At 35.3% G+C, this 22,390-nt stretch overlaps 7 protein-coding genes and 2 non-coding genes across 9 annotated transcripts; 5 read left to right on the forward strand and 4 right to left on the reverse strand.

Moving 5' to 3' along the window:
* Positions 1-197: 197 nt before the first annotated feature.
* chn-1 (E3 ubiquitin-protein ligase CHIP) lies at positions 198-2,740 on the reverse strand. Its single transcript, NM_059380.9, has 7 exons — positions 2,672-2,740; positions 2,535-2,625; positions 2,413-2,481; positions 2,266-2,364; positions 2,012-2,218; positions 1,578-1,790; positions 198-582 (listed from the first exon to the last, which is right to left on the reverse strand). The coding sequence occupies exons 1-7, from the start codon at positions 2,728-2,730 to the stop codon at positions 520-522; spliced, it is 801 nt and encodes a 266-aa protein (NP_491781.2). The 5' UTR covers positions 2,731-2,740; the 3' UTR covers positions 198-519.
* A 220-nt stretch (positions 2,741-2,960) lies between these two features.
* On the forward strand, positions 2,961-4,252 carry T09B4.2 (Torsin-1B). Its single transcript, NM_059381.7, has 4 exons — positions 2,961-3,291; positions 3,338-3,641; positions 3,750-3,963; positions 4,029-4,252. Exons 1-4 carry the CDS (start codon positions 2,971-2,973, stop codon positions 4,117-4,119), a joined length of 930 nt encoding a protein of 309 aa, NP_491782.1. The 5' UTR covers positions 2,961-2,970; the 3' UTR covers positions 4,120-4,252.
* On the forward strand, positions 3,964-4,028 carry mir-4916. Its single transcript, NR_050174.2, has one exon. It is a non-coding gene; the product is annotated as a pre-microRNA mir-4916 (primary transcript).
* A 93-nt stretch (positions 4,253-4,345) lies between the features above and the next one.
* On the forward strand, positions 4,346-6,920 carry pigv-1 (GPI mannosyltransferase pigv-1). The gene is made up of 8 exons (NM_059382.9): positions 4,346-4,434; positions 4,484-4,569; positions 4,617-4,953; positions 5,003-5,156; positions 5,202-5,442; positions 5,491-6,242; positions 6,289-6,475; positions 6,526-6,920. The coding sequence occupies exons 1-8, from the start codon at positions 4,347-4,349 to the stop codon at positions 6,697-6,699; spliced, it is 2,019 nt and encodes a 672-aa protein (NP_491783.1). The 5' UTR covers position 4,346; the 3' UTR covers positions 6,700-6,920.
* Positions 6,921-7,036: 116 nt separating this feature from the next.
* wshc-5 (WASH complex subunit strumpellin) lies at positions 7,037-11,516 on the forward strand. The gene is made up of 14 exons (NM_059383.6): positions 7,037-7,427; positions 7,478-7,653; positions 7,709-7,895; positions 7,939-8,097; positions 8,289-8,729; positions 8,974-9,429; positions 9,780-9,908; positions 9,963-10,047; positions 10,090-10,303; positions 10,350-10,513; positions 10,559-10,716; positions 10,790-10,893; positions 10,944-11,113; positions 11,158-11,516. Exons 1-14 carry the CDS (start codon positions 7,056-7,058, stop codon positions 11,334-11,336), a joined length of 2,994 nt encoding a protein of 997 aa, NP_491784.1. The 5' UTR covers positions 7,037-7,055; the 3' UTR covers positions 11,337-11,516.
* On the reverse strand, positions 11,436-13,781 carry T05E7.4 (DUF7027 domain-containing protein). The gene is made up of 4 exons (NM_059384.8): positions 13,723-13,781; positions 13,006-13,094; positions 11,663-12,074; positions 11,436-11,617 (listed from the first exon to the last, which is right to left on the reverse strand). Exons 1-4 carry the CDS (start codon positions 13,778-13,780, stop codon positions 11,559-11,561), a joined length of 618 nt encoding a protein of 205 aa, NP_491785.3. The 5' UTR covers position 13,781; the 3' UTR covers positions 11,436-11,558.
* A 1,276-nt stretch (positions 13,782-15,057) lies between these two features.
* 21ur-14010 lies at positions 15,058-15,078 on the reverse strand. The gene has a single exon (NR_050175.1).
* A 3,478-nt stretch (positions 15,079-18,556) lies between these two features.
* col-55 (Collagen triple helix repeat protein) lies at positions 18,557-19,077 on the forward strand (the record flags this gene model as incomplete). Its single annotated transcript, NM_059385.2, has 2 exons — positions 18,557-18,580; positions 18,637-19,077. The coding sequence occupies 2 exons, from the start codon at positions 18,557-18,559 to the stop codon at positions 19,075-19,077; spliced, it is 465 nt and encodes a 154-aa protein (NP_491786.2).
* A 604-nt stretch (positions 19,078-19,681) lies between these two features.
* vet-1 lies at positions 19,682-20,960 on the reverse strand. Its single transcript, NM_059386.8, has 2 exons — positions 20,844-20,960; positions 19,682-20,758 (listed from the first exon to the last, which is right to left on the reverse strand). The coding sequence occupies exons 1-2, from the start codon at positions 20,948-20,950 to the stop codon at positions 19,909-19,911; spliced, it is 957 nt and encodes a 318-aa protein (NP_491787.2). The 5' UTR covers positions 20,951-20,960; the 3' UTR covers positions 19,682-19,908.
* Between the last annotated feature and the right edge of the window lie 1,430 nt (positions 20,961-22,390).

The raw sequence follows: 22,390 nt of genomic DNA on the forward strand, positions 1-22,390 counted from the left end.
AGAATTCAGCTTAAACAGCTTCGAAATTGAAAAAACGGAAAAAAATGCCGTCTAAATTTCACAACGACACTCCGCAATCCCGCACTCCCAGTGATGCAATTTTGAAAACTTCCCGATTTTATTTATTTTATTTACAAAGTCACGTAGATAGTAGGTTATAGACCTTCCTATTGGTATAAAAAAAATTGTAAAATGAAAAGAAAAGCATCACACCTCTTTATTTCATACAATATTTACAGAATCTCACTTTTAGCAGTAAAATTGAGAACTAAGCGACAAGTTGAAGTGCACTTTCTACCAGAAATTCAATGGAATTTTGAAAGAAAACTAAAGCTAAAAAATACACCAAGATACAAATACCGGTAGAACAGAAAAGGAGGGTACAGCGTTCAAACAATAAAAGTTTAAAAATCCGAAAAAAAAATGCAAAGAACTGAAACATGTAGAAAAGTGAAGAAGTTGCATTGAGAAGCAGCCAGGAATGTTTAATGTTGAATTTTTCAATATTCTGAATAGTATTTAAACCATGCCTCCGGGTTCATATTTAGCCCATGGGTTGTCGTCAAGAAACTTTTCAATAACCTGAAAATCATTAGAAATTAACTGAATTTATTACAGGGTGGGCCAAAAGTATGGTAACACATGAAGCGCTCTTTTACATGAGCTTTTCGCGTGACTGCCACGTCATACGTACATTCTTCTATCGAATACTGATAGCTGAATAAATTTCCTTCAATTTGACTCAAAATTTGTAATGTTTCCCAATAAGGTGCGATCTTTATCACCTCGACAATTTGGCGAACCCTTTCGAAAAAACGGTAATTTGGCACGCGGCACTTCCCACACAAACACACCTCCCATGCACGCCAATAATTTTCAGATGTATGATTTTTATGTTAAATTTAAAGTTAAAGAAGTGAAGAAGCGTTTTTAATTGTTTTTGTGGCATATAAAAATTTTCTGTGTCGACACTGGCGCCTAGCAAGAACCTTTGAATATTTCATGAATTCAACTTTGCGAAATTTACTCAGTTTTTTTGGTTTCGCAAGGCGTAACGTCCCACAAAATCATCCGAGCTCAATTTTCTAAAAAAATTCTGGAAAGTCAGGTCAAAACGTCTCGAAAAATACTAAAATGAATTTTTCTGCATACTGCTACTCGCCGCTCACATCCATCTTTCTGGCGACTATGCCATTCAAGACTTAACCTACTGCCGCAGTCCATGACAGAAATACCGTGATAGAAATTATTTGGATTTTTGTTTTTATAGAATCTCTAGACCAAGAGCATTCTTTGAACTATAAAAACTTGTAAGGCACTTGATGGATTCCTCGAGAAAAATGTAGAAATCCCGCAGAATGCCGACTTGCGTGCCATAAAGGTCGTGATCTCAAAAGTTCTGAAGGCCTGCAGCGATGCGGATGGGAATATTTTGAAAATTCAAAACGTTCATCTGGTCAGTATTTTATGGAGAACAAAACTTGTAACAATTGATGTAGTAACTCTTTCCACTAGTAAAGTTATAGAGCTGCAAACGTGTTACCATACTTTTGGCCCACCCTGTATAAATTTCCAACCTCTTTCAGTGCATAATTCGGAATAATTTCATTTTCGGTAAGTGGTTTTCTTGTGACTGGATCGAAATGGCCAATTCTTCTCAAATGCTGCACAATTTCTTCTCGGTCATACGTGATTCCAGATGGAACTATCACCGGCTCTTTCATCAGTTCCAGTGTAATTTTGCCGCAGAGCATCTCAGGAACCTCCCTGTTTTGCCGTTTTTCTTGTGTCTAAAAAATGATATTTTGATTCTCTTTGATCTCTCGTGATTTAGGAAATATTACACTCACGATAGTTTAGTATGCTTAATTCTGAAAGTATATTTTGAACCGGTTGAAAAAAGTTGGCAGGATTCGGAAACTCGTTTGGTTCGAATTAGAAACGCTTAGATATAAGAATTTGGGAATAGTATTACTAAAGTTTCAAAAAACTTTCAAGAAAAAGTATTTACCGCTAAAGTGAGTTCGGTTAGACGTTTTTTAGCCATATCTGCTCTTTGCAACTCCTCTGGGTTTTCAGAATTTTCTTGACGATCCTTTTCGATCAAGCTCTCCAAATACGTGTGAAATTCAACGTCTTGTACAATTCGCTTTGACTCCTCCTCCTCGTACTTTTGATGGCGTGCCCGTTTGAGGGCGTTCTCAATATCTGGAGCGTTCTGAAACCACAATTCCGTTTTAATAAACGCCGTTCAAAAATTTCTACCGTGATAACAGCATTATGGTAGAGCGCTTTGGAGAGACAGCTTATTGCTTCACTGTACTTTTTGCTCTGTAGAAATACATTTCCCAAGAAGTATAAAGGCTGAAAATGAATTGAATAACTAATTAACTTCAAGAGTTGAAAGCTTACTTTCACTTCGTTTGGGCTCAGTTCCAGTGCCCGTTTGCAGTCTTCTTCAGTCATCTTGAGGTTGTTAAGCTAGAATATATATTACAAAAGTTAAAGAAAAGTTTTAATCGAAGTATAAATACCTGAAAGTAACACATTGCTCTGTTCTGATAGTATTTCGGCAGAGGATTTACTTTGATGGCTTTCGAATAGTGATCAACGGCATCGTCATATCTGAAAGTTCAAAGACATGGGATTTATTACACATAAATGAAAATACCTTTTATTCATATAACACTTTTTGCCATTAGTATTATGTTGTTCGGCGCCGCTTGACATGCTGCAAACGCTGAAAATAAGCGGAAATTGTTCTAAAAATCGATTTTGAAAAGCATGATGCGGATAGAGTTGCGCGTAAGCTCTGACGCATTGTGTGCAAATTAAGCTTGCGGTGTTTGCGGTGTACTCGCTCCAAGCCAAAATTTGTTTTTTGCCGCAATTTTTTATATTTATGTTTTTTTTTAACAGTTTAATTTTTTTTTTTCAAATTCTGCTCCAATTTTCGTTTTAGTTCAGGGTATGGTGCAAACCAGAAAATCATATGGAACTCCATCCAATTACATACCAACATCGAATAAACGTAGGAGTCTCGATAGTTCATCAAGGCTTTATCCTGATCTAACTGAACAAATAAGTAATGCAAGAACCGAAAAGACTAGCGAGCAACAAGATGAAAATGATTTCACAGATGCGGATTTGAGTTTCAGTAGCTCACATGGATCAGAAGAATCCGATGTGTCATGTAACGAAGTGAATGAAAAATGGAAATACTGGACTGTTATTGGAATAGTTTTCATTGCGATTGTTGTGGGAGCATTGATTAAAGGAAGCAAAGTTACGGTTGGTAAAACTACACGCGGTATCGGAATAATTAACAATTTTCTAGACTAACGAATCGTATGAAAGTTACATCAAATCAGTCCGATCTGTCATCAAGAACGAGTTTCCTACAATTTCGAAAGAAAATCGGGATCTCTTAAGACTAATCGGGCAGAAAATCTATTTGGAACCAGAAAATCATGCTCCGTTGGTTGTTCTTGTTGGGGGAACACCGGCCAAACAAATTGCCGAAGCTGTGAATCGAGCTGTTCAAGATGCTAAAAGTGATGAGCATACTACGGCAGGAAAATCATCAATTAGAGTGGAAAGTGACACTGATAGAGCCGAGTTGCATGCGAATTTGCAGGAAAGTGAGTGATTTCAGAACCTCATAATATTTTATGTTTAAATAACTTTTTAACATCTCCAAAGTAATGTGAAAATTCGCTGAATTTTGAAAATATAATGCATTATTTCAGTCCTCGGACCCGCTCTTATTTCACAATCATCACCTCGAACAGCTGTGATTTTGGATGTAGACCTGCTAAAATGGGATGCAGTTCTTGTTCTTCATGCGTTCTCAGATCACGGAAAATATCCAGTTCCCAAAACAATACTTTTTCTGACTGTTTCTTCACAACAAGATTCAACGATGGACATTGCCAACACAAGTTGTGATGAGAAAATGGTCCAGTAAGTGGTTTTTGTAGATCAAAATAGTTAAGAAATTTTTTGATCTACAATTTTCGCACTTACAGATTTCTAACGAAACGCTGGATTGAGAACGGCGGCTCTTCAGACAACATTCCACCGATTATTGCACGAATTTCTTATTTTTTATGTGTTTAAAATTTTGCCGGTACATTACCTTCATTTTTCACGGGTTTTTATTTTTTAATTCTGTAATTTAATCCAAGGTTTTACAAGATCAGCTAAATAGTTCAAGGAATTCTGTGTTCATTGAATAAAAATAGTAAAAGTTTTACATGTTCGTATAAATCTCGTATATTCGCTTTAAAAATGCTGTCACTATTTTATTTTTTTATTGATCTGTTTTCTAAAATGATTAATACAGGATGCGTAGACGTGAGCCTGGGAGAGATGTTAAACGTGCAGCTGAGGAAGAATTTATCGAGTTAGAGAGACGTACGGATACGTACGAAGGTGAGAAAACGCAGGTTTTTTTAGCAAATTATAACTTCCTAATTTTTAGATGCCGTTCTCAACGAAGATCCACAGATGAAGGGATTCAGGTTTCCAAGCATCTTGTCGTTCCCGGTACCAAACAAGACTATTGAGGTTTTGTTATCAATTATCATCTAATATTTAAAAATGTTATTTTTCAGACTGGTGTTACAGACGAGAATCCATTCTCTGCGAGGAAATCCGCGTTTTTCACAAATCGACTGATTGGAAGAGAGGAGAGCGATTCATCATCTTCCAGAGAAGACTCTCCTCTTGGTTCCACGGAAACTGGAGAATCTTGTTCCACTACTGACGATGAAGAATCAAAGGAGAAAAGGATAGAGTACCGTGATTCCCAAACGCAGCGGTGTCTTGGATTCTGTTTTCGACAGTTATTTTTCTCTCGGATGTGGGTATTCATTCTCCAATTCATAGCCTCCTACTACGCTGGTGATCGGTTTCGGACAGATGGATTCAATTTAGTTGATAAACTGATCGGTAGGAAGAATATAGAATGCTTTATTATTGATCACCATTTTCTTTTCAGAACCAGGACAATCAGTCTTTGGTGATGTCGTAGTTCGTCGTGGACTAATGGGACTTCGTCGTTGGGATGCTCAACAATTCTTGTTTATTGCTGAGCATCACTACATATTCGAGCATTCTCTTGCTTTCTTTGCTGGATTTCCAGAGACTGTGAAGTAGGTTCTAAAAATTTCAGCTTTAACCTTCATGCGATTTTCCAGCTACGTTCGAGTCGGAGTAAACAACGGAATGGAAAGTGTCTTCGGATGGACTTTCCCACCGTGGGTAACCATAACATTAGCCGCAGTGTTCGTCAATTTGTTCTGCTTTCTGCTTTGTGGAATGACTCTTTATCAAGTTGTACTAATCATGACCAGGAGTGTGAAAATATCTCTTCTGGCTGTTTCTATTTTCGCATTCAATCCAGCATCAATCTTCTTTTCCTCCGCTTACTCGGAATCGGTAACGTTCGAAGAAAACAGTTCTTTTTTATTATTAAATCATTTTCAGATGTTCTTCACAATGACTCTGACTGGTTTCGTCTTTATGCTTTTTGGTCTTCGTGGGAAAGGTTTTTGGCACCGAATGCTTAAAGGCTTCACCGGTACGATCTGTTTTGGGTTGACCTTCGCTGTTCGATCGAACGGACTTCTCAATTTCCTTTACGTTGCATGGATCTGGTGTGGAACACTTCTTTGGGATGAGGAGATGCCAATTCCAGATTGTCACAAACTCATATCAACACTTGCCGCTACAAAAAACGAACGTTATAAACAAGAATGGCAGGCAAAATTTTGGAGATTCCAGCAGAAGCGGAAACAAAATCGGAAAGTATTCAGATGGACGGATCCTAACTTTTCTCGCTGTGTTACTTTATTCATTGTAATCGTTTGTGCTATTAGTGCGACACTTCTCTTCTTCACTCCATACGTTTTTATGACGAATTTTACCGCCGACGAATTTTGCAAACCACAAGATTCTCACAAACAAGCGGTTGAGACTATCGCCAAAACTGTTCGACTCTCTCCGAAGACTGTCAGTGTAAAGAATGCTTGGGAGAAAACGACTTGGTGCAAGAAACCGAAGCTATTTGGAATCATTGCTCGATACTACGGCGAGATTCAGACGAAATATTGGAGTGTCAAATTCTTCGGATACTGGAAGATCAAGAAAATCCCATGCTTTTTGATGATGCTCCCTGCAGCGATTCTGACTGTGCTAGCAATCAAGTCATCGTGGAATGATGTATTCTTAAATAAGCGGTCGGTTATTTTCTTTTGTTCTCATATGTATAAAAATAGTTTTTAGATGGAACAATATATGGGTGCTCACTGCTCGTTCAGACCACTCCCTACCAATGGCCATTCATTCTTCGGTTCTTCTTTTTGTTGCCATCTTCTACATAAACTCCGAAGTATTTACTCGCATCATCTTTTCTTCCAGTCCATTTATCTACATTTACATTGCCACGTACATCGATAAGCTGACACAAGGGGTAAGTTTGATGTACAAAATAACGTGAAAACGAAAAAAATCGGTTTTTAGACCATTGCTGGAAACCGCCTTTGGCAGTACTTTGAATCTCCAGGAATCTTGCCATTCTTCGTATTCAGACGTGTTTGGCAAGACGGATGGCGTGGAAAATTGCTCTACATCTACATCCTCGGTTACTTCGTTTTCGGAACAATGGCTCATTCTGCATGGCTGCCATTCACCTAATCATAATCTAATCTCTTCATGAAATTATAACACATTCATTTATTTTTAACATGTGCCTTTCCCCCTGTTCATCCTTCGCTGCCAGTTTCAAAATTCATTAATTAATTTCCTTATCCGTTTAACTATATATATTTATCCACTTTATCATAATATGTGATATTACACTTGATCTATGTCATTTATGTTTTCTGGTATAATAGCTTTCTTGAATGATGTGCCATCTATATAGCTTTAAGAATTACTATTTACTGGCAGTTTAGTATGTCTATCGTTTGAATCGAAATCAAATGTATTTATCAATTTAGAGGTGATCTGAATAGATATGTAAATATGGATTTTTCAGATTTCAAATCAAAATGACGGAAGAAATTAATATTTTCTTGTCAAAACTGATTCTTCATGGTGAATCGATTCTAGCAGAAATCTTCCGATTATCAAGCTTTATTCCAAAGGATTTTCGTGATCCGACAAAGTCCTCAAAATTTAAAAATATTGTACAGCTTGATTTCAAATATTTGAGCAAAGTCGATCAAATCGAAAAGGAATTAGAAAGTCATTTACGTCTTCAGACACAGTTCTATTCTACATTCGAACCAGTTCTTATTGCATTTGAGCAGCTTTTTTCTTCGATTTCAGAATTTGTGCAAAGCTTCATAAGTTATACAAAAGAAGCAGAGATAATTAATGGTGAAACCAGAATGGATGTGAACAGAACATCCGAACTCGAGGTTTTATAAATAAAATCGAATTCAAAAAAATTATTAATTTCTTCTTACAGGCCTACTGTCTCTACATTTCTGGAATTCTTATAATCTACATGGACACATACATTCCTGCACCAATTCGTGAGCGAATCTACATTGCAATTTATCGGAAGAGTGACGTCAGAGAAAACGCAGAATTTTTGGTGGATTTTTTGAAGGCTACTGTACCCGGAAATGACTCCATGATAAGGTAAGACATTTGGGTAGATGTTTTCCATAAAAATCTGAATAAAAACAACTTTCAGAAGAATCCCACTGCCAGAATCATTTATCACATCAACTATCAATGCAATCGAAATAATAGAAGGGACGTCATTGCAAATTCCAAAAGCTCAACTGATGTACGTGGCACTTCAATTTGATCGTCAAACTCTTACCAACGATTCTGCAATAATGACGAAAATCGCGAATTCTATATATCGAGAGACATGGGTAGGTATATTCAATCAGGAATACAAATATTTCGGTATTGAAGGTTATAAACTTGGGATTCGGCGTCATTGCCAATGTATTCGATGGATGGTATAACTTCAAATCGGCCTGGAACGCGATTAATTCAACGATTACTCAACAAGACGCTCAACGAATTATGGAAAAACATTTAAAAATGATGAATGAAACAAGCTTCCCACAGGTAGATATTCCGGCTGGGACACGGGCTCCCTCATATATGAAACTGAAAAGGCGGCTGTAAAAAATCTCTAATACTGCCATGAGTCGAATTACGCTGCTAAAGTACTCGTCAGCCAAAATGTTTCAAAAAGGACCAATTATCGAGTTTAAAAATTAAGATAGTTAAGTAGGACACACAGTATTTTTTTTCAGGTCATCAATGAAATGATCGACTTTGAACAAAATCTCAAGAAAATATCAATGTGTAATCGATCACTCAAATGGCTCTTTCTTCATTCGAAAATCTCACAAAAAACATCTCGACCTCTTAATAAATACCGGCTACCAAGCGATGATCAATTGTTTCAATGGCTTCTACATGTTTCTAGATGCGAAATTCTTCTTCTTAACCTATATACAACTACTCTTGAGAATAGAGACGTTGAAGGAACTGAAAGAAAACAGAATATTCGAACACTTCTTCATCAACTTGCCGAATTCTTTGAGCACGGTTTCGTTAAAATGGGTGAAAGTCAAAAAACGAACTTTGTAAAATGGGTTCGTAATCTTAGTGAAACAGTTGAGAAAATTGATCTTAATGATACCACGGAAAGTGTGGAGACCATTCAACAAATTATTCGAAGAGTTAAGCAGGTAATCCGTTGGTTCTGTATTTTCTTCACTAATTATTACGGGAACAATAAATCATGAGAATGCGTACGTGGAGCATTTAATTTGACGCGCGATATCTCTTAGCGAAAACTACAGTAAGAACTTAAATAACAATAGTTATTTAAACTATTACTGTAATTTTCGCTAAGAGATATCGCGCGTCAAATTAAATGCTCCACGTACGCATTCTCATGATTTATTGTTCCTGTAATACACAATTTTTCAGGTTGGAGATCAACTTGGATTGTCTATCAATTTAACCCTCAAGGATTGTCTGTCAACTCTTGACACTGATTTACGAGCACTTATGTCTGTTCTTTCACTCTCTGATTCTATGATTCCTGAAGTCTACTCAAAAATGGAATCAACATATCTATGGCCTCTCATTTCACAGCTGATTCCTCGAATTCAACAAAATCTGGTATCGACTTCCAACACAGACGTTGTCCGGCAAATTTTCACAAAATTATCAATCTCGTGTTACATGCTGAAATTGAAATTATCGAATTTTTCTGATAAAGATCACGTGGCTAGTCGCATAGCAAACACATATTCGTATGCTTTGGAGAAGAATTTAAAAACCGTCCTTCAATCAGTTCCACAGCATCTTTTCGGGATAATGTATAATGTGATCATGCCAGGATTGGGCAAAACGTTTGAACCATATATTGAAAAGACAGAGGTAAGAGTATTACGGGACCATGAGATCATGAGAATACCTACTTTTCTGGCGGGAAATATCTCGTAGCGAAGGGACCTGCGTCTCTCTTCGCCACACGCTCTCTCGCTGCCAATATTTTCGTGCCAGGAAATAGGCATTCTCATGATCTCATGGTCCCGTAATATTGCTGATAGATTTTAAAAATTGAAATAAACCCGCAATTTGCCGGAATTGAAAATTTCCGGCAAATCGGCAAACCGGCAATTTGCCGAATTTGTCGACAAATCAATTTGCCGAACGGCAATTGCCGCCCACCCCTGATGTTAACCACGATCATTCTGGTTTGATAGTAACCAAAATTCCATTTTCAGCTCCGAGAACTTTCTGAATTTGTAACAAATTCGAGATTAGTGGAAACTACAAGCCTTATTGCAAATACAAGTATGGGAATATCGAGAATGATGTTGACTCGTGTAGGAACAATCGAAATTAATCCGAAGGTAATATCATTTTTTAAATTTTGATTAACTTCTTCAGTGTTATCTAATTTTCAGGAATTACTAGAAGAAGGAATGATTCGACAATTGTACAAAGAGATCAAGAAAATGATTGGCACTACCTCAGCCACTTCCTCCATTGGTTAGATTATTATCAAGTTATTATAATGTTCATATTTTGCAGAGAATCTTTTGAAAATGTGTGACAACATCGAGACAATGCGATGCTCATTTCTGTACCTATGTGATTACATGAATCTTGATGGAGAACATGTGTGGAGTGTTGCCATGGACGATTTTTTCAGTCGAATTTCAGAGGAAAGAGCATTCGCGAGAAGCTCGGGGGAACTGGAGAAAAATTATATTGCAGAGCTTTTCATCAAGATTACCAACCCGAAGTATGCATATTATTTTACATGCAATGTTAAACTTATGAATTTTCAGAGCATCTCGCTTTTCTGAAAGCTCTCTGAGTTGGAAAGATGTAAAAATGAGCAAAACTGTGTTGTCTTTTGATGTATTCGATCGAATCGAGAAGATCGTCCCATTTCATATTCTCACGAGCATTGAGACTCATATAACTGTGGAACTAGAAAAAATGTTGATTGGTAACTAAGAAAGCGCAGTTCAAAACTATGATCTAGTATGTTCAGAGTACATATCTAATGCACGAAAGATCGGAGTCAGCTTCAATCTTCAGAATTCTGTGACTCACGAGTCTGCGTTTCAATTCTTCACTGGTCCTAACTATGAGAGACTCGTTAAATCAATTCAACCACAATCTGCAGCCTTGGCAGCCATTCTAGCTCAAGTTTGACAATTCAAACTATCTTTTAAAAAAAAAAGATAACTGTTTGGCTTAAAATCCAACTTTCAAATTTAAGATTGGTCAATACTTGATCATACTTCGAACAATCTGCAACGCTAAACAACTCGCTAACCGGCACAAAGAGGACAGTATCCAAAGAGATTTGATTGAAATGAGCATGTGAGCGTACTACAATTTCCGAGTATAAATAATTTCAATCTACTTTTCAGATCAATGGCACGTGATCCAACTGATCTACCAACCGAAATGGGCACTATTTTGAAGCTTATGATGCAGTATTCGTTGTATGATCCCGAACGAATGATCTTTAGACTCAAAGATGAACCATCTCCTTTGTTTATAATTGCTCTCGTTCAGTGCCTACTGCCTAAAATTGGAGGTAAATACACACCCAAGATATTTAATGTTTTCAACGTTTTTTAGATCCATATTTTGTCTGCCCAAAGCAACTGGAAGTTGGAATTCGATTCGTTCTCCGTCAATCTCGACTTCTCCCATATTTTCTTCCAATCATTCGCGAGCAACTTCCACAAAGTTCCCGTCCAAAGAAACGCGTCAGTGATGTGGATCGGTTTTTGAGACATCTAATTTCCAACTTGTAATATTCCAAAATATTCACTTTCAACTTGCCTTCTGTGATTCGATTTCTTTCTTGGGTATTTTTCTAATCTAGTTGTCACTTTTTTTTTGTACATAGAGAATTGTTGTATGATAATTTATTTACAGAATTGTTAGATTGTTCATTTGGCAAGTACCACATAATAAAAGTTAATCGTACATGTAGATCGATAAGGCAAAATTAATGATGAAACTGCAGAAACATTCTATGCAGAAGATGCGCGACGCGAGGCTGAATAATTGTTGGGGCTCGGGAAATCTGGATCTGAAAAAATACGATTTTTACTTAAACGGCGATTTTTCGACATACCGATCATTCCGGCTTGAATCAACGAGCTTCTTCTCTCCTTCAACCTTGCGTAAGCCTGCTCGTAATGAATCAGTCTTACAACAAGATAAGAGCAATAAAAGATAATAACAGTCAAAAAGAGCATTGCAAACACAAAGAGCACCAATCTCAAAGCCATATTTGGCTCATCGTTTGCGTGATTCTTTTCTCGTCTCCAGGCTTCCATATCAGCTGGAGCATGAGGTGATCTTGTCGAGGAGAACACAGTTGAGACACCGAAAACAGCAAGGAAAAGAGTTGTAAGTCCTCGTGCCAGAAGAGATGGGTATATCAATTGATGAGCATGCTTTTGAACTCCGATTATCAACATAATACAAGTCAATCCAAAGAATAGCATCAGACCGACTAGGCAAACTTCGAACGCGGTTAGATCCTGAAAATAGTATACATAGAAAGCCAAAAGTGTTACTTTTTAAAGATTATTTTCAAAAAGATGGATTTATGATCAAATTACATATTAGGTATTTGAATAGTTTGAATAGTTATTTGAACAGTTAGTGAAAATTAATAAACTTTCCTAGTTTTGTGAGTTTTACACTGTTTTTATTCAGCAACTTTTTTTGAAACTACAAATAAAGCAAATAGCTTATTAGAACAGCCTTTATGCAAAATCAATATTACATTATTGTTCAAATTCTCCTCAACTATACAGTAACCAATAGACTACAGCAGGGTGGTGGAAGGATATCAATTATGCTTGAATACACGGATGCAGTGAATATTTTCTCTCAAAATACTCATATTAGTCCCACATTAAATATCAATATGAAACACTTCAAAAAATTGTATATCATTGGAAATTTTCAGTCGCAGGTTCTGGTAAATTTAAATTTTTGAAATTTTTGTATTTTAGTAAGAGAAATCTTGCATTTTCGAATGCCAACAATGTTTAGATACAAGTGTTTGAATCATAATTATGAAAAAATAATCGTAGAAAACAGCGTTTTCTTTGGCAGGGTTACAAAATTACTATAGCTGAAAACTGAGTATTTATTAGTTTTTTGAAGAGATTTTCGGTCACTATAGTACCATCTTTCTCTGAACAGTATTTGGAGAAAAGTTCTTGGTTGTAGATATACATATCCAGATATAATTTCAATTGTTTTTGTTTAATATCAACCCCCGTATCTGTTGATTTGCTATCAACAAGCGAAACATTCCATCTGATAAATTCCAAAGACCTTTTCCTCGGCCTTTGATCGGTGAACTCATCAGTTTGAGCCACCTGACCTCATGATGAAATAAACATATCTTCTTGTTGTTATGAGATCATAAAATTTTATTTCATAATGATGGATACATACCTCTGGTTTCTGATGGACTATGTTGTACATTGTGATAGATCCAGTGATTGCACAGAATGCAAATTCAAATGAAGCAAGTAGACTCATTCCTGGAAATGTTTAATTCAATTATTCGCTTGAGATACATATATTTAGATGGCAGATACTGTTTTAAAATTGGAAAAATTTTGATTTAGAATACGTTGTTCTCCTTCCAAAAATTATTAGATACGTATCCAATATTTCGCACAAAAAAAGCTTCAAATACTCCTTCATTTTTGTCTGAACATGGAAAACCGTAAAAAAGCGAAAACGTGGGCCATGAGTTTTCCTGGCGGGTTTCTTATTGTAGTAAAAGCGTCCAATGTTGAAAGCTACAAAAAGGGGCCTGAAACCGTGCTCTACCAAATTCCTTGAGTACTAGTTAAATTTGTGTGTCATCTATGAATCAAAATTGAATAAACTAATACAATTAGATAATTTCTATTACAAGTACCTCCTAAAATTATTCTCTTAAAGTTCACACCGCTCGTAAATCAACAATGGTCGATCGAGGTGTGGCTCAGGCGCCTCTCACCCGCCTTCTTAGCGCCCTACCAAGAACTTTGTTCTAAATTTCATTGTCAGTCTCCCCTATTTTGTTTCCAGAATTATTCGAAAAATATTGAACAACGTTTGTTCTGATTTTTCGGAATTTTTTTTTGAAGTTTAGAAAAAAAAACAATCCTAAATTGTTACCTGATGGTAGTGAACAGCAGCAGCACTGCCATTTAATTGAATGAGGATCGAAATCCATTCTGTAAAAACTACTGTTGAAAGTTTCGAAAAAACCGAACCAGAAGAAAAAATAATTAAAATTTGAGACGATACCCCGAGGGGAAGTACTTCCCTTTATGAATCATTTATAGAAACGATGAAAAAATGTTTAAAACTCATAAGAAATTGAAAAGAAGAAGGAAAGGACTGCGAAAAGATTGGAAAAAGACTAATTCATTAATTTTTCCAAGAATATCATTTACTATATATAAAGCGCTTATTCTGTGTGTCCATAGTTTGTAGTCTATGTAGTCTTTGTAGTCTGTGAAGTTTTGGCTTCTGTGGGGATAGTGAGTTGGGGTTAATGTAGGGATATAGTCGGGGTACTGTAGTGGTACAATAGTGGTACGGTAGGAATACTGTAGGGTTACGGTAGTTTCAGAAAAATTAGTTTTCAGCCCCAGAAGTCGGGGGCCGCGCCGGAGGTGCGGTCCACGGCTGGTCAATGAATATAAAAATCCAAGAAGTTTTCTCAGACAATTTCATTAACAAATTTTTAAATACCATTCAAACTTTATGAAAAAACACCACAAAATTTTCAGCAAATTTGTATGGTTTACGTTGTTTTCCATATCCTTTATGGCATGTTTTGTCCCCCTCTGTTTTTGCTGTTCAGCCACCAAAAAAAGCTCTGAAGAGCACATCTCATTTTGGCTTTGCAAAATAATTAGAAAAGGATGGGCTTTGAGCTTTTTGTTTTGTCCAGCTATTTTTTTGGCTTGGCCTTGTCATTTCATTGGTTTTTTTTTTGAAAAAGATAGGCAATAATAAACGCATAATAATATTATTTGAATAGATTATCAAACATAAAAGAGGAGATTACGAGCATTGCAAAGAAGGAAATGACGATGGGAATAGGAGATCTGGCTGAGCAACATAAATGATTTATAATTAATTTTTCTTTCAATTTGGAAGAAAATTTAAATTGTAAAAGCCTACCTTAGCTTTCTTTTTTTTGAGATTTTTCAAGATTCTGCAAATTAACATTTTAAAAATCTAGAAGTAAGATCAACTGACAACGTTGTTATTGAATGATTACGATAGTTTGAAAAAAGTTTTTGCCCATGACATTCAGAAAATTTTTGATATCTTTCACTGAGTTTTGACCATTGGAAGCCATAAGGTGGGCGGAAAATGCAACAAAACTGAACTCCTCTCATCTTTTTTCTTTCTACTTCACTTGGCCTTAGTCCAACTTTTCTTTTTCTTTTTTGCTCTTTCTTTCAGCAAAAAAAAGAAGAGCAACTGTTAGGTACTACACAGATATAAGAGACGAAAAGAACAGAAGGTGAGAAGGGGAAGAACTTATGAATATTTTAAAAGAGTGAGAAAAAGTCAATGAAAATTTTAACCTGTGTAAGAAAGGCAAAAAATATGAAAAAAAAAGAAATTGCAAAATATTTGTGTTGTCTTCTGATGTGAAAATATTGTTGGCGAATAGAACTTTTGTTCGATTTCATGGTAGTTACTAAAAATTAATTGCATTGTTTTGAGCTGAGGTGAAAGAAGAATCATTAGATATCTATTCACAGGTGTACGAAGCAGGCACATGGGGAAATAATGGGCATGGAAATAGAATTTTGTAGTTTGGGGACAAATTTTTAAAGTTCCAATCAATTTAACGAGATATTTTGTTTTTCGAAACCATTGGTGTCTGCTATTGTGACAAATTTGACCTGGGAATGAACTTGTAGTAAAACTTCCCATGACAGCCATAACAGAGATCGTGGAAAAACCCACTCCAAAAAAACGGAGCGCGCCGAGTTGAAATTCAGGATTACCGCAAAAGGAACAAAAAAAATCGAGCAAGATTTATAAATCCAACATTCTACAGCGTTTCTCCTAAAGCGTCACCTACTCTTGAATCAATCAACAACGATTTGTCTTGCCGTTTTCATTTTGGAGGAAATTCAAACATGGTGATTTGCAACAAAAGAAACTGGGATTTTTCATTGTTTTTTGATTTTTCACATTTTACCTCTGTGGTGTTTCTGAATTAGAATTATGAATTAGAAACTGAATTTTTGGGTATTTTAAAGTTTACACTTTTAAACAGTGTTCAACACATAAAGTAAGAAAATGGCGATTTGATGAAAGAAAACTGAATGTTTCCAGATTAGATAATTATAAATTTGATTCTATATGAAAAATATGTTCCAAAAAAAATTATTTGAATACGGAAAATAATATTATAATCTTCAGCTTCAAACTTCATTCCTGACAGTATTGTTTTTCTTTTTTCAAATAAATACCTGGTTGAGTTAGAATAACAAAAGTCAGTTTATGAAGATGATGATTATGATGAATAGGAAACTGAAAAAAAATGACAATATAAAAAAGAACTTTCTCTCTTTCACACGAGCTCATGTGAGAGCCAAAGTGAGATAGGAAAAGATCTTGAATGGTGTCATGTCTCATGATCATTTGTTTCTTAGATTTTACGAAATTTGAGATAGTTTTCAAAGATGAAATTGTCTAGTTTGTGAAACAAATTGTTGTTTCATCTTCAAAGATTACATCTAAAATTGAAACAATTTAGAGAATTTGGGGTTTAATTTTAGACATGCTTATTGAAAATAACAATTTGAAAAAAAATGCATGTTTTCAGCAAATAGATTTTTATGTCCGCTTTATATTTTCCATTCACTATATTCTATTGAATAGACATTTTCAGCTATAGACTTTAATTTAACTTTGCATTGTTTTAAATTAAAATATATATTATTTAGATTATAACATGTTGGGTGCATCGTTAAAAAAATTAAGGAAACTCCAAAATGTCATCTTCAATTCCTACTATCATGCAGAATTTTTTAAAGTCACTATTAATATTGATCTACGTAATTTGAATACAACAAAAAAAATCAGAAAAAGTTCAAATGATTTTATGAATTTTTTAACATATTTCATCCATTAAATACGTATTAAAATCAGTAGTCTCAGAAAAGTCACATGCAATTTTCTGTAATTTTCAATTTTTGTCTGAAAAATCATTAATTTTTAACATTTTTTTTTCTTCAAATTTTGATAAATAGTCATACTTTTCAGTCCTCTATGAGATTCCGAAAGGATTTTTAAAAATTTTGGCTTATCTCCAAAATCGTCTTCCGCTCTGAAAAACGAAATTGGACCTTTGCCTTCCGAAAAATGGGCAAAAAAACGAACTTGTGTTTTTTTGGTCGAAAAAATATTTTTATAATGCTGAGAACACGTTAAACACGAATATCATGTTTATTTCGAGATCCGGATGTTCTGAAAATGTCTGACATAGATTTAAGAAAGCATAGATTTATTTTCATTTTCAACGTTTCAAAGCTTTTCAAATTTCATCATTTTCAAAGCTTTGTGCAGCTTTTAAGAATCTCAAAATTTAGAGACAAAACTTTCACGTTGAAAATTAGAATAAATCTATGCTTTCTCAAATCTATGTCAGACATTTTTAGGACATCCGGATCTCAAAATTTACGAATGACATAGATTTAAAAAAAAACATCATCCATTTTTGAAAGATTACGGTACATAGGTTAACAAATTTAAACATTTTCAACTTTACGAATGCAATGGAAAATCGTAATGATGAGTGAGCTCTTCGTATCTCACTTCTGCTCCCCAGACAAAAAGATAAATTGATTGGAAATCAGAGAGTCATCCGACATGTAATAACAGGTGTGTATCAGTGCTGAGTGTGTGTCCAGAAGAAGGTTTAAAAAATAGAGAAAATGAACAGAATGAGTGAAGATGTGGTGTTGAAAAAGAAATGGAAGAAAAACAAAAACGAGTGGGAGCCCATTGAGTCAGTTGGTGGGAAATGCTCTTTGAGTTTTTCGGGTTTTTAAATTAGTCAAAATAAATGGGACTTTGGATGAGAATTTGTGAAGAGCCACTGGCTATTGAGATGTGACTGAAAAAACCATTGAATCGGATGAATTCTCAATGTTTCTTTAGAAGTTCCTTCTTTCCAACTAAACTAGAATCAAAAGTCCTTTGTTCGCAGTATTTTGCTGCAATGGAAAAGAAGAGAGAGAGTGTAATTCAATTTACGGGTACATCTAACAAGATGCTCGCAGCTCTTTCACTTCCAAACAAAGAGAAGAACCATAAAAGTAGTGAACATTGAAAAAAGGACGAAGATTAGTGGTAGGTATGCTCACATTTTATGAGGGAAAGAGCCGGAAAGCAGAAAGAATAGATGATGCTTACATACTACCCTTATACCTTCTACGAATGAATTATTTAAAACATGTGGGGGGAGATATATGTATGAGAAGAACGACGTCAGAACGTGTCAAATTGTTCCAAAAGTGAGAACTGGGTCTTCTAGAAATTAAATAATTAATTTAAAATTCTACTTTTTTGTCAGATTGTGAAATCTTTCTGTACAAGTTCATAATCTTCCAATTTTTTCAGTCTAGTTTGTTCAGAATTGCTTCCCTGATTACCAGTTCTTTGCTAACATCGCATGATATTTTATTTAAAAGTACAGTTGTCTATCTAGTGAAAAATTTCAGTTCAAGATGTAGAGTTGTTATTCCTGCTAAAACATTCTGCAAACTATGTATAATGAACCCGGAACATTTTCCAAACTATTTACTACAAACCTTTACTAATATTTTTAATTTTGAAGGCCGTGTAAAAATCTCCCCACTTATCACTTTTGGTTAGAATTGTCAGCATAGGCAGTGGAGTTGCAGTTATTGCATGTCTTTTCGCTGTTGGATATAGTTTCAATGATATCAATTCCTTCTACGATGAGGTTATGGATACTATGACTGAGTTCAAAGTATATTTTTTTTAACCAAAGCTTCGAAAAACATTTGCATATTTTTAATGTTTCAGTTCAACGAACAACAGGCATGGAACTCAATGGTGAAACCAATCGATGTCTTTGGAAGAATTAAACGTAGAGCCAACACGCGTCAAGCACAATGTAACTGTGAATCCCAATCTCAAGGATGCCCAGCTGGACCACCAGGACCACCAGGTCAGCCTGGAGCACAAGGAGAGCAAGGACATGTTGAAGTTTCTGGACAACCAGGAGCACCAAGACCACAAGGACCAGCCGGAGGACCAGGACAACCAGTACAATCTGGTGGATCAGGAGCCTCAGGAGCACCAGGACAGCCAGGGCAAGCCGGTGCACAAGGAACTCCAGGAGCGCCAGGAAACTCTGGATCTCCAGGAGGAGATGCTGCTCATTGTCCATGCCCATCTCGTTCCGTTGTAGTTCGTAAACATCGCAAGGTCTTCCGCAAGCGTGTTGACAAGGTTTCAGCTTAGCTTCCCTTTGTTTTCCTACAAATAAATCATTTTGCATAAAAATTGTTAATTCGAGAATATACAAAACTGGTTGCAAAACATTTTCTAGGTCTGAACTGTCTTCTAATGGTATATTTGAACTCACACTCACGTATTTTATTTTATGGAATTGATTTCAAAGACACTAATCACGGTATACAAGCAGAGCATAGGTCAACATCATTAACCATTGTTGTCATTTCTTATCTAATCAGTTTTAGTTTTTCATGCAAAAATGATATTTGCACTTTTTCGCTACATCATCGACTTTTACAGATTCTAGAGTACTCTCTCAAAAAACTCATCTCGATTTCACTCAAAAAAGAACATGGAAGATGAAACCACAATTGTTGGAAATATTGTAATAGCTTTCACTAATCTACCACCTTCAGCACGTACTTTTCAAATTCCTCTTGAATTTGATTGATTTTTCCAACAGTTTTTATCGCTAGTCGTGTGTTTTACTTTTCATGTTGTGTTTCGATGTGAAGTTCTCTGATTCTGCCTGTTATTTAAAATTGATAGTAAACTTTTCGTACACCTGTTTGGTTATAAAAATCCACGTTAAAAAGTGATTCCGATATTTAATGAAACATTTATTGAATAATTAAGAGAGTAACATTTTAAGATGGATTGAAAGAATGCCGAGGCGTTGAAAAATTAAGCCGTATTGTTTCGTATTACAACAAACGAAAAAGTGCAATGGAAATGGTAAAGTAAAAGCAATAGTATCAAATCGAAAAAATGCTAAAAAAGCGATAGTAGCTAAAAGAAGAAAAATTAACACGGAAAAAGTAATTGGGTGATATTAAATTATTGATAATTGGTTACTTCTCCGGTTTCATCAAAATCTTCTTCATTTTGGAGTGTTTCCTTGATAGCAGACAATCGTTTCTTAGCAGATGCCAGATGTTCTTTCATTTTAGGTGAAGTTGTCTGAGAAGAGACACGTTCCTCGTAGAACTTTGTGCACAATCTTTGGAACTTCAAGTTGAACTGTTCGAACTCTTTTTGAGATTCTTCATATTTCGACAAGGCTTCGGATTTCATTTTCTTGGTCTCTTCAAGTTCATGTTTCAAAGCTTTGGTTCCATTTTTCATTTCATCAAGTTCCTTAGAGGTGTCGTTGTTTTCAGATTTCAATGTAAGAATATCACTTCTCAGACACAAAATTCTGACTTCTCTTTCATTGATTTCATGTACCAATACATCTTTCTCTTGTTTCAATTGTTGAGCTTCTTTGAAATATCTCTCTCTCGAATCCTTTTCCATATTCAATTCATATCTCACTCCCATACAAATGGCCGATTGTCTTTTGATAAATTCGTTCAAATTTTTCTCAACTTCAGTCATTCTTTCCTTGTATTCTTCAAAGTTCTTTTTGATTCTCTTCAATTCCATTTCTTGTTTCATCAATGTCATTTTGTTCACATTGATCTTCTTCTCATCATAGAATTCTTCACAAGCCTCGATAAAAGCATCCTTTTCATGAAGACGTTCTTTCAATTTTTCCAATGACTTTTGATGTTCTCCATTCAAATCTTCAACCTTCTTTTCCAAATTATTGATTATTGTGTAGAGACGATTGAGTTCCGAATCATGGCACTTCGCTTCCCCTTTCAGATCAGAGATCTCAAGTCGAGAATTGGCAAGCTCTCGTCGTCTGAAATTGAACATATTAAGAATGGGTTAGTACAATATAATCTATATAACAGGTTGCACGTTGTCCTAGAGTTCAAACAACTTACGTTTTCTGATGATCAAATCGTTCGTCATCCAATTTCATTTGAAGAAGTGCGATCTCCGATTTCAACTTGGACTCGGTGGGAGTGAAGAATGGATTTTCAGCAAACATAGTTTCAGTTCTGAAAAATATTTAATTGAAAAGAAACGTTTAGTGAAACTGCAGTAGAAAATACTAGAGCAAATAAATAAATGAAAAAAGGAAAGATGCACCTTTTGAGAATGTTAGGTGAGAATGAGTAATTGGATCGAAAAAACAGTGAGAGAGAACGATGGTGAGAATTTACAGCGTCCAAATATGGATCGATATTCACAATTTTGGAAAAGCGTTGCATTGTATGGTGATCTTCTGTCGAAGAACATAATATATTGATTGGATCGAGAGAAGTCATTCAGAATGTAGTTGACTCCAAATCTATGGCTATACTAAAATGGGCATTTTGTAAACGTTGAAAGAAACTAAATTTCCAATTCCAATTAATCTAGCTCCCACTATTGTTAATTCAGTACCATCGATACAAATCTCGCAGGTTTTATCAATCTTTCATCCCACTCAAACCTTAAGAAAGAAAAAAATGTTAACATTCAAAGATGTAAAAAAATTTTATCACTTTCAAGTTTCAAAAATTAATTTTGGCTATAAATATGCTATTCCAGTTTTTAATTGAAAATCTAGCAGTCTCGAAGGCCATATAAGCTATTTAAAATCAGATATACGTGCAATACGATCAGGAAAAATCCGGTACATGAAAAACCAAAGTAATACTTTTTTACACTATTTTATTTACACTAGAAATGTCAGTATTCTGAAATAGAGGGCTCTATTCTCTTTTCGTCTTCGGTTGAAGATTTTTTAAAGGAATTAATACAAATACACAATTACTTACTAGGACTGCAACTGGGATATCTCAGAAAATTAAAACAATCAAAATAAGAACAAAAAAATAAACGTACCGAATGGGACCTGGATAAAATGAGAAGAATGAATTGAGAACAACATGAATGAGAGTGAATGTTAGGTAGTTCATTACAGCGTCTGGATTTGGATCGATATCCAGAAAGGCTCTATGAGATCGTCTGCTTATTGTCTCCCTCTCCCTGAAACGGCAGATTGAGAAGGTACCAAAATATAAGGTCACAAAAACTGGTACCCTAGATTTATAGAACCATGAAATAGCTAATGGAAGTTAAGTTTATATGTATGGGGCTCTTCAAACTAGGATTTAAAAAGAGACAAAGGAAAGACTGAATTGAAGTATTAAAAACGTAATATATTTATTTGGCGGTCGCAGCGTCCGAACATGAATTGATATCCAGATTAAATCCGTTTTATTGTCAACTGTGGCACCTCTTTATCCTTAAAGTGAAAATTAAAATCCATAAAATGTACTCTAGACTGACGATGACACTCGGCTGAAATTTAATTATTTTAAATCGTTCACTTAAGTAGCTTCATTGATCTATTGAAACCAAAAATACAAACGAAATCCCACCAATATTTGTTGTAATTCCTAAATACAGAAGTTATTCAGACATTTGCCAATATTACCAA

The sequence above is a fragment of the Caenorhabditis elegans genome, chromosome I, assembly GCF_000002985.6.
Source record: "Caenorhabditis elegans chromosome I".
Taxonomy (NCBI): domain Eukaryota; kingdom Metazoa; phylum Nematoda; class Chromadorea; order Rhabditida; family Rhabditidae; genus Caenorhabditis; species Caenorhabditis elegans.

Coding starts and splice junctions, on each gene's coding strand:
- T09B4.2 (NM_059381.7), top strand. CDS start 2,971: ATGGTGCAAACCAGAAAATCATATGGAACTCCATCCAATTACATACCA. Junction 3,292..3,337: donor TTAAAGGAAGCAAAGTTACG/GTTGGTAAAACT, acceptor ACAATTTTCTAG/ACTAACGAATCGTATGAAAG. Junction 3,964..4,028: donor TGTGATGAGAAAATGGTCCA/GTAAGTGGTTTT, acceptor TCGCACTTACAG/ATTTCTAACGAAACGCTGGA.
- chn-1 (NM_059380.9), bottom strand. CDS start 2,730: ATGTCAAGCGGCGCCGAACAACATAATACTAATGGCAAAAAGTGTTAT. Junction 1,791..2,011: donor TAACCGAACTCACTTTAGCG/GTAAATACTTTT, acceptor ATCATTTTTTAG/ACACAAGAAAAACGGCAAAA. Junction 583..1,577: donor CGAATTATGCACTGAAAGAG/GTTGGAAATTTA, acceptor AATGATTTTCAG/GTTATTGAAAAGTTTCTTGA.
- vet-1 (NM_059386.8), bottom strand. CDS start 20,950: ATGTTTGCTGAAAATCCATTCTTCACTCCCACCGAGTCCAAGTTGAAA. Junction 20,759..20,843: donor CGATTTGATCATCAGAAAAC/GTAAGTTGTTTG, acceptor GTTCAATTTCAG/ACGACGAGAGCTTGCCAATT.
- T05E7.4 (NM_059384.8), bottom strand. CDS start 13,780: ATGGATTTCGATCCTCATTCAATTAAATGGCAGTGCTGCTGCTGTTCA. Junction 13,095..13,722: donor CTGCTGTTCACTACCATCAG/GTAACAATTTAG, acceptor AAACATTTCCAG/GAATGAGTCTACTTGCTTCA. Junction 11,618..11,662: donor GATTCAAGCCGGAATGATCG/GTATGTCGAAAA, acceptor GTATTTTTTCAG/ATCCAGATTTCCCGAGCCCC.
- wshc-5 (NM_059383.6), top strand. CDS start 7,056: ATGACGGAAGAAATTAATATTTTCTTGTCAAAACTGATTCTTCATGGT. Junction 7,428..7,477: donor ACAGAACATCCGAACTCGAG/GTTTTATAAATA, acceptor TTCTTCTTACAG/GCCTACTGTCTCTACATTTC. Junction 10,048..10,089: donor CTCAGCCACTTCCTCCATTG/GTTAGATTATTA, acceptor CATATTTTGCAG/AGAATCTTTTGAAAATGTGT.
- pigv-1 (NM_059382.9), top strand. CDS start 4,347: ATGCGTAGACGTGAGCCTGGGAGAGATGTTAAACGTGCAGCTGAGGAA. Junction 4,435..4,483: donor ACGTACGGATACGTACGAAG/GTGAGAAAACGC, acceptor CCTAATTTTTAG/ATGCCGTTCTCAACGAAGAT. Junction 5,157..5,201: donor GGATTTCCAGAGACTGTGAA/GTAGGTTCTAAA, acceptor GCGATTTTCCAG/CTACGTTCGAGTCGGAGTAA.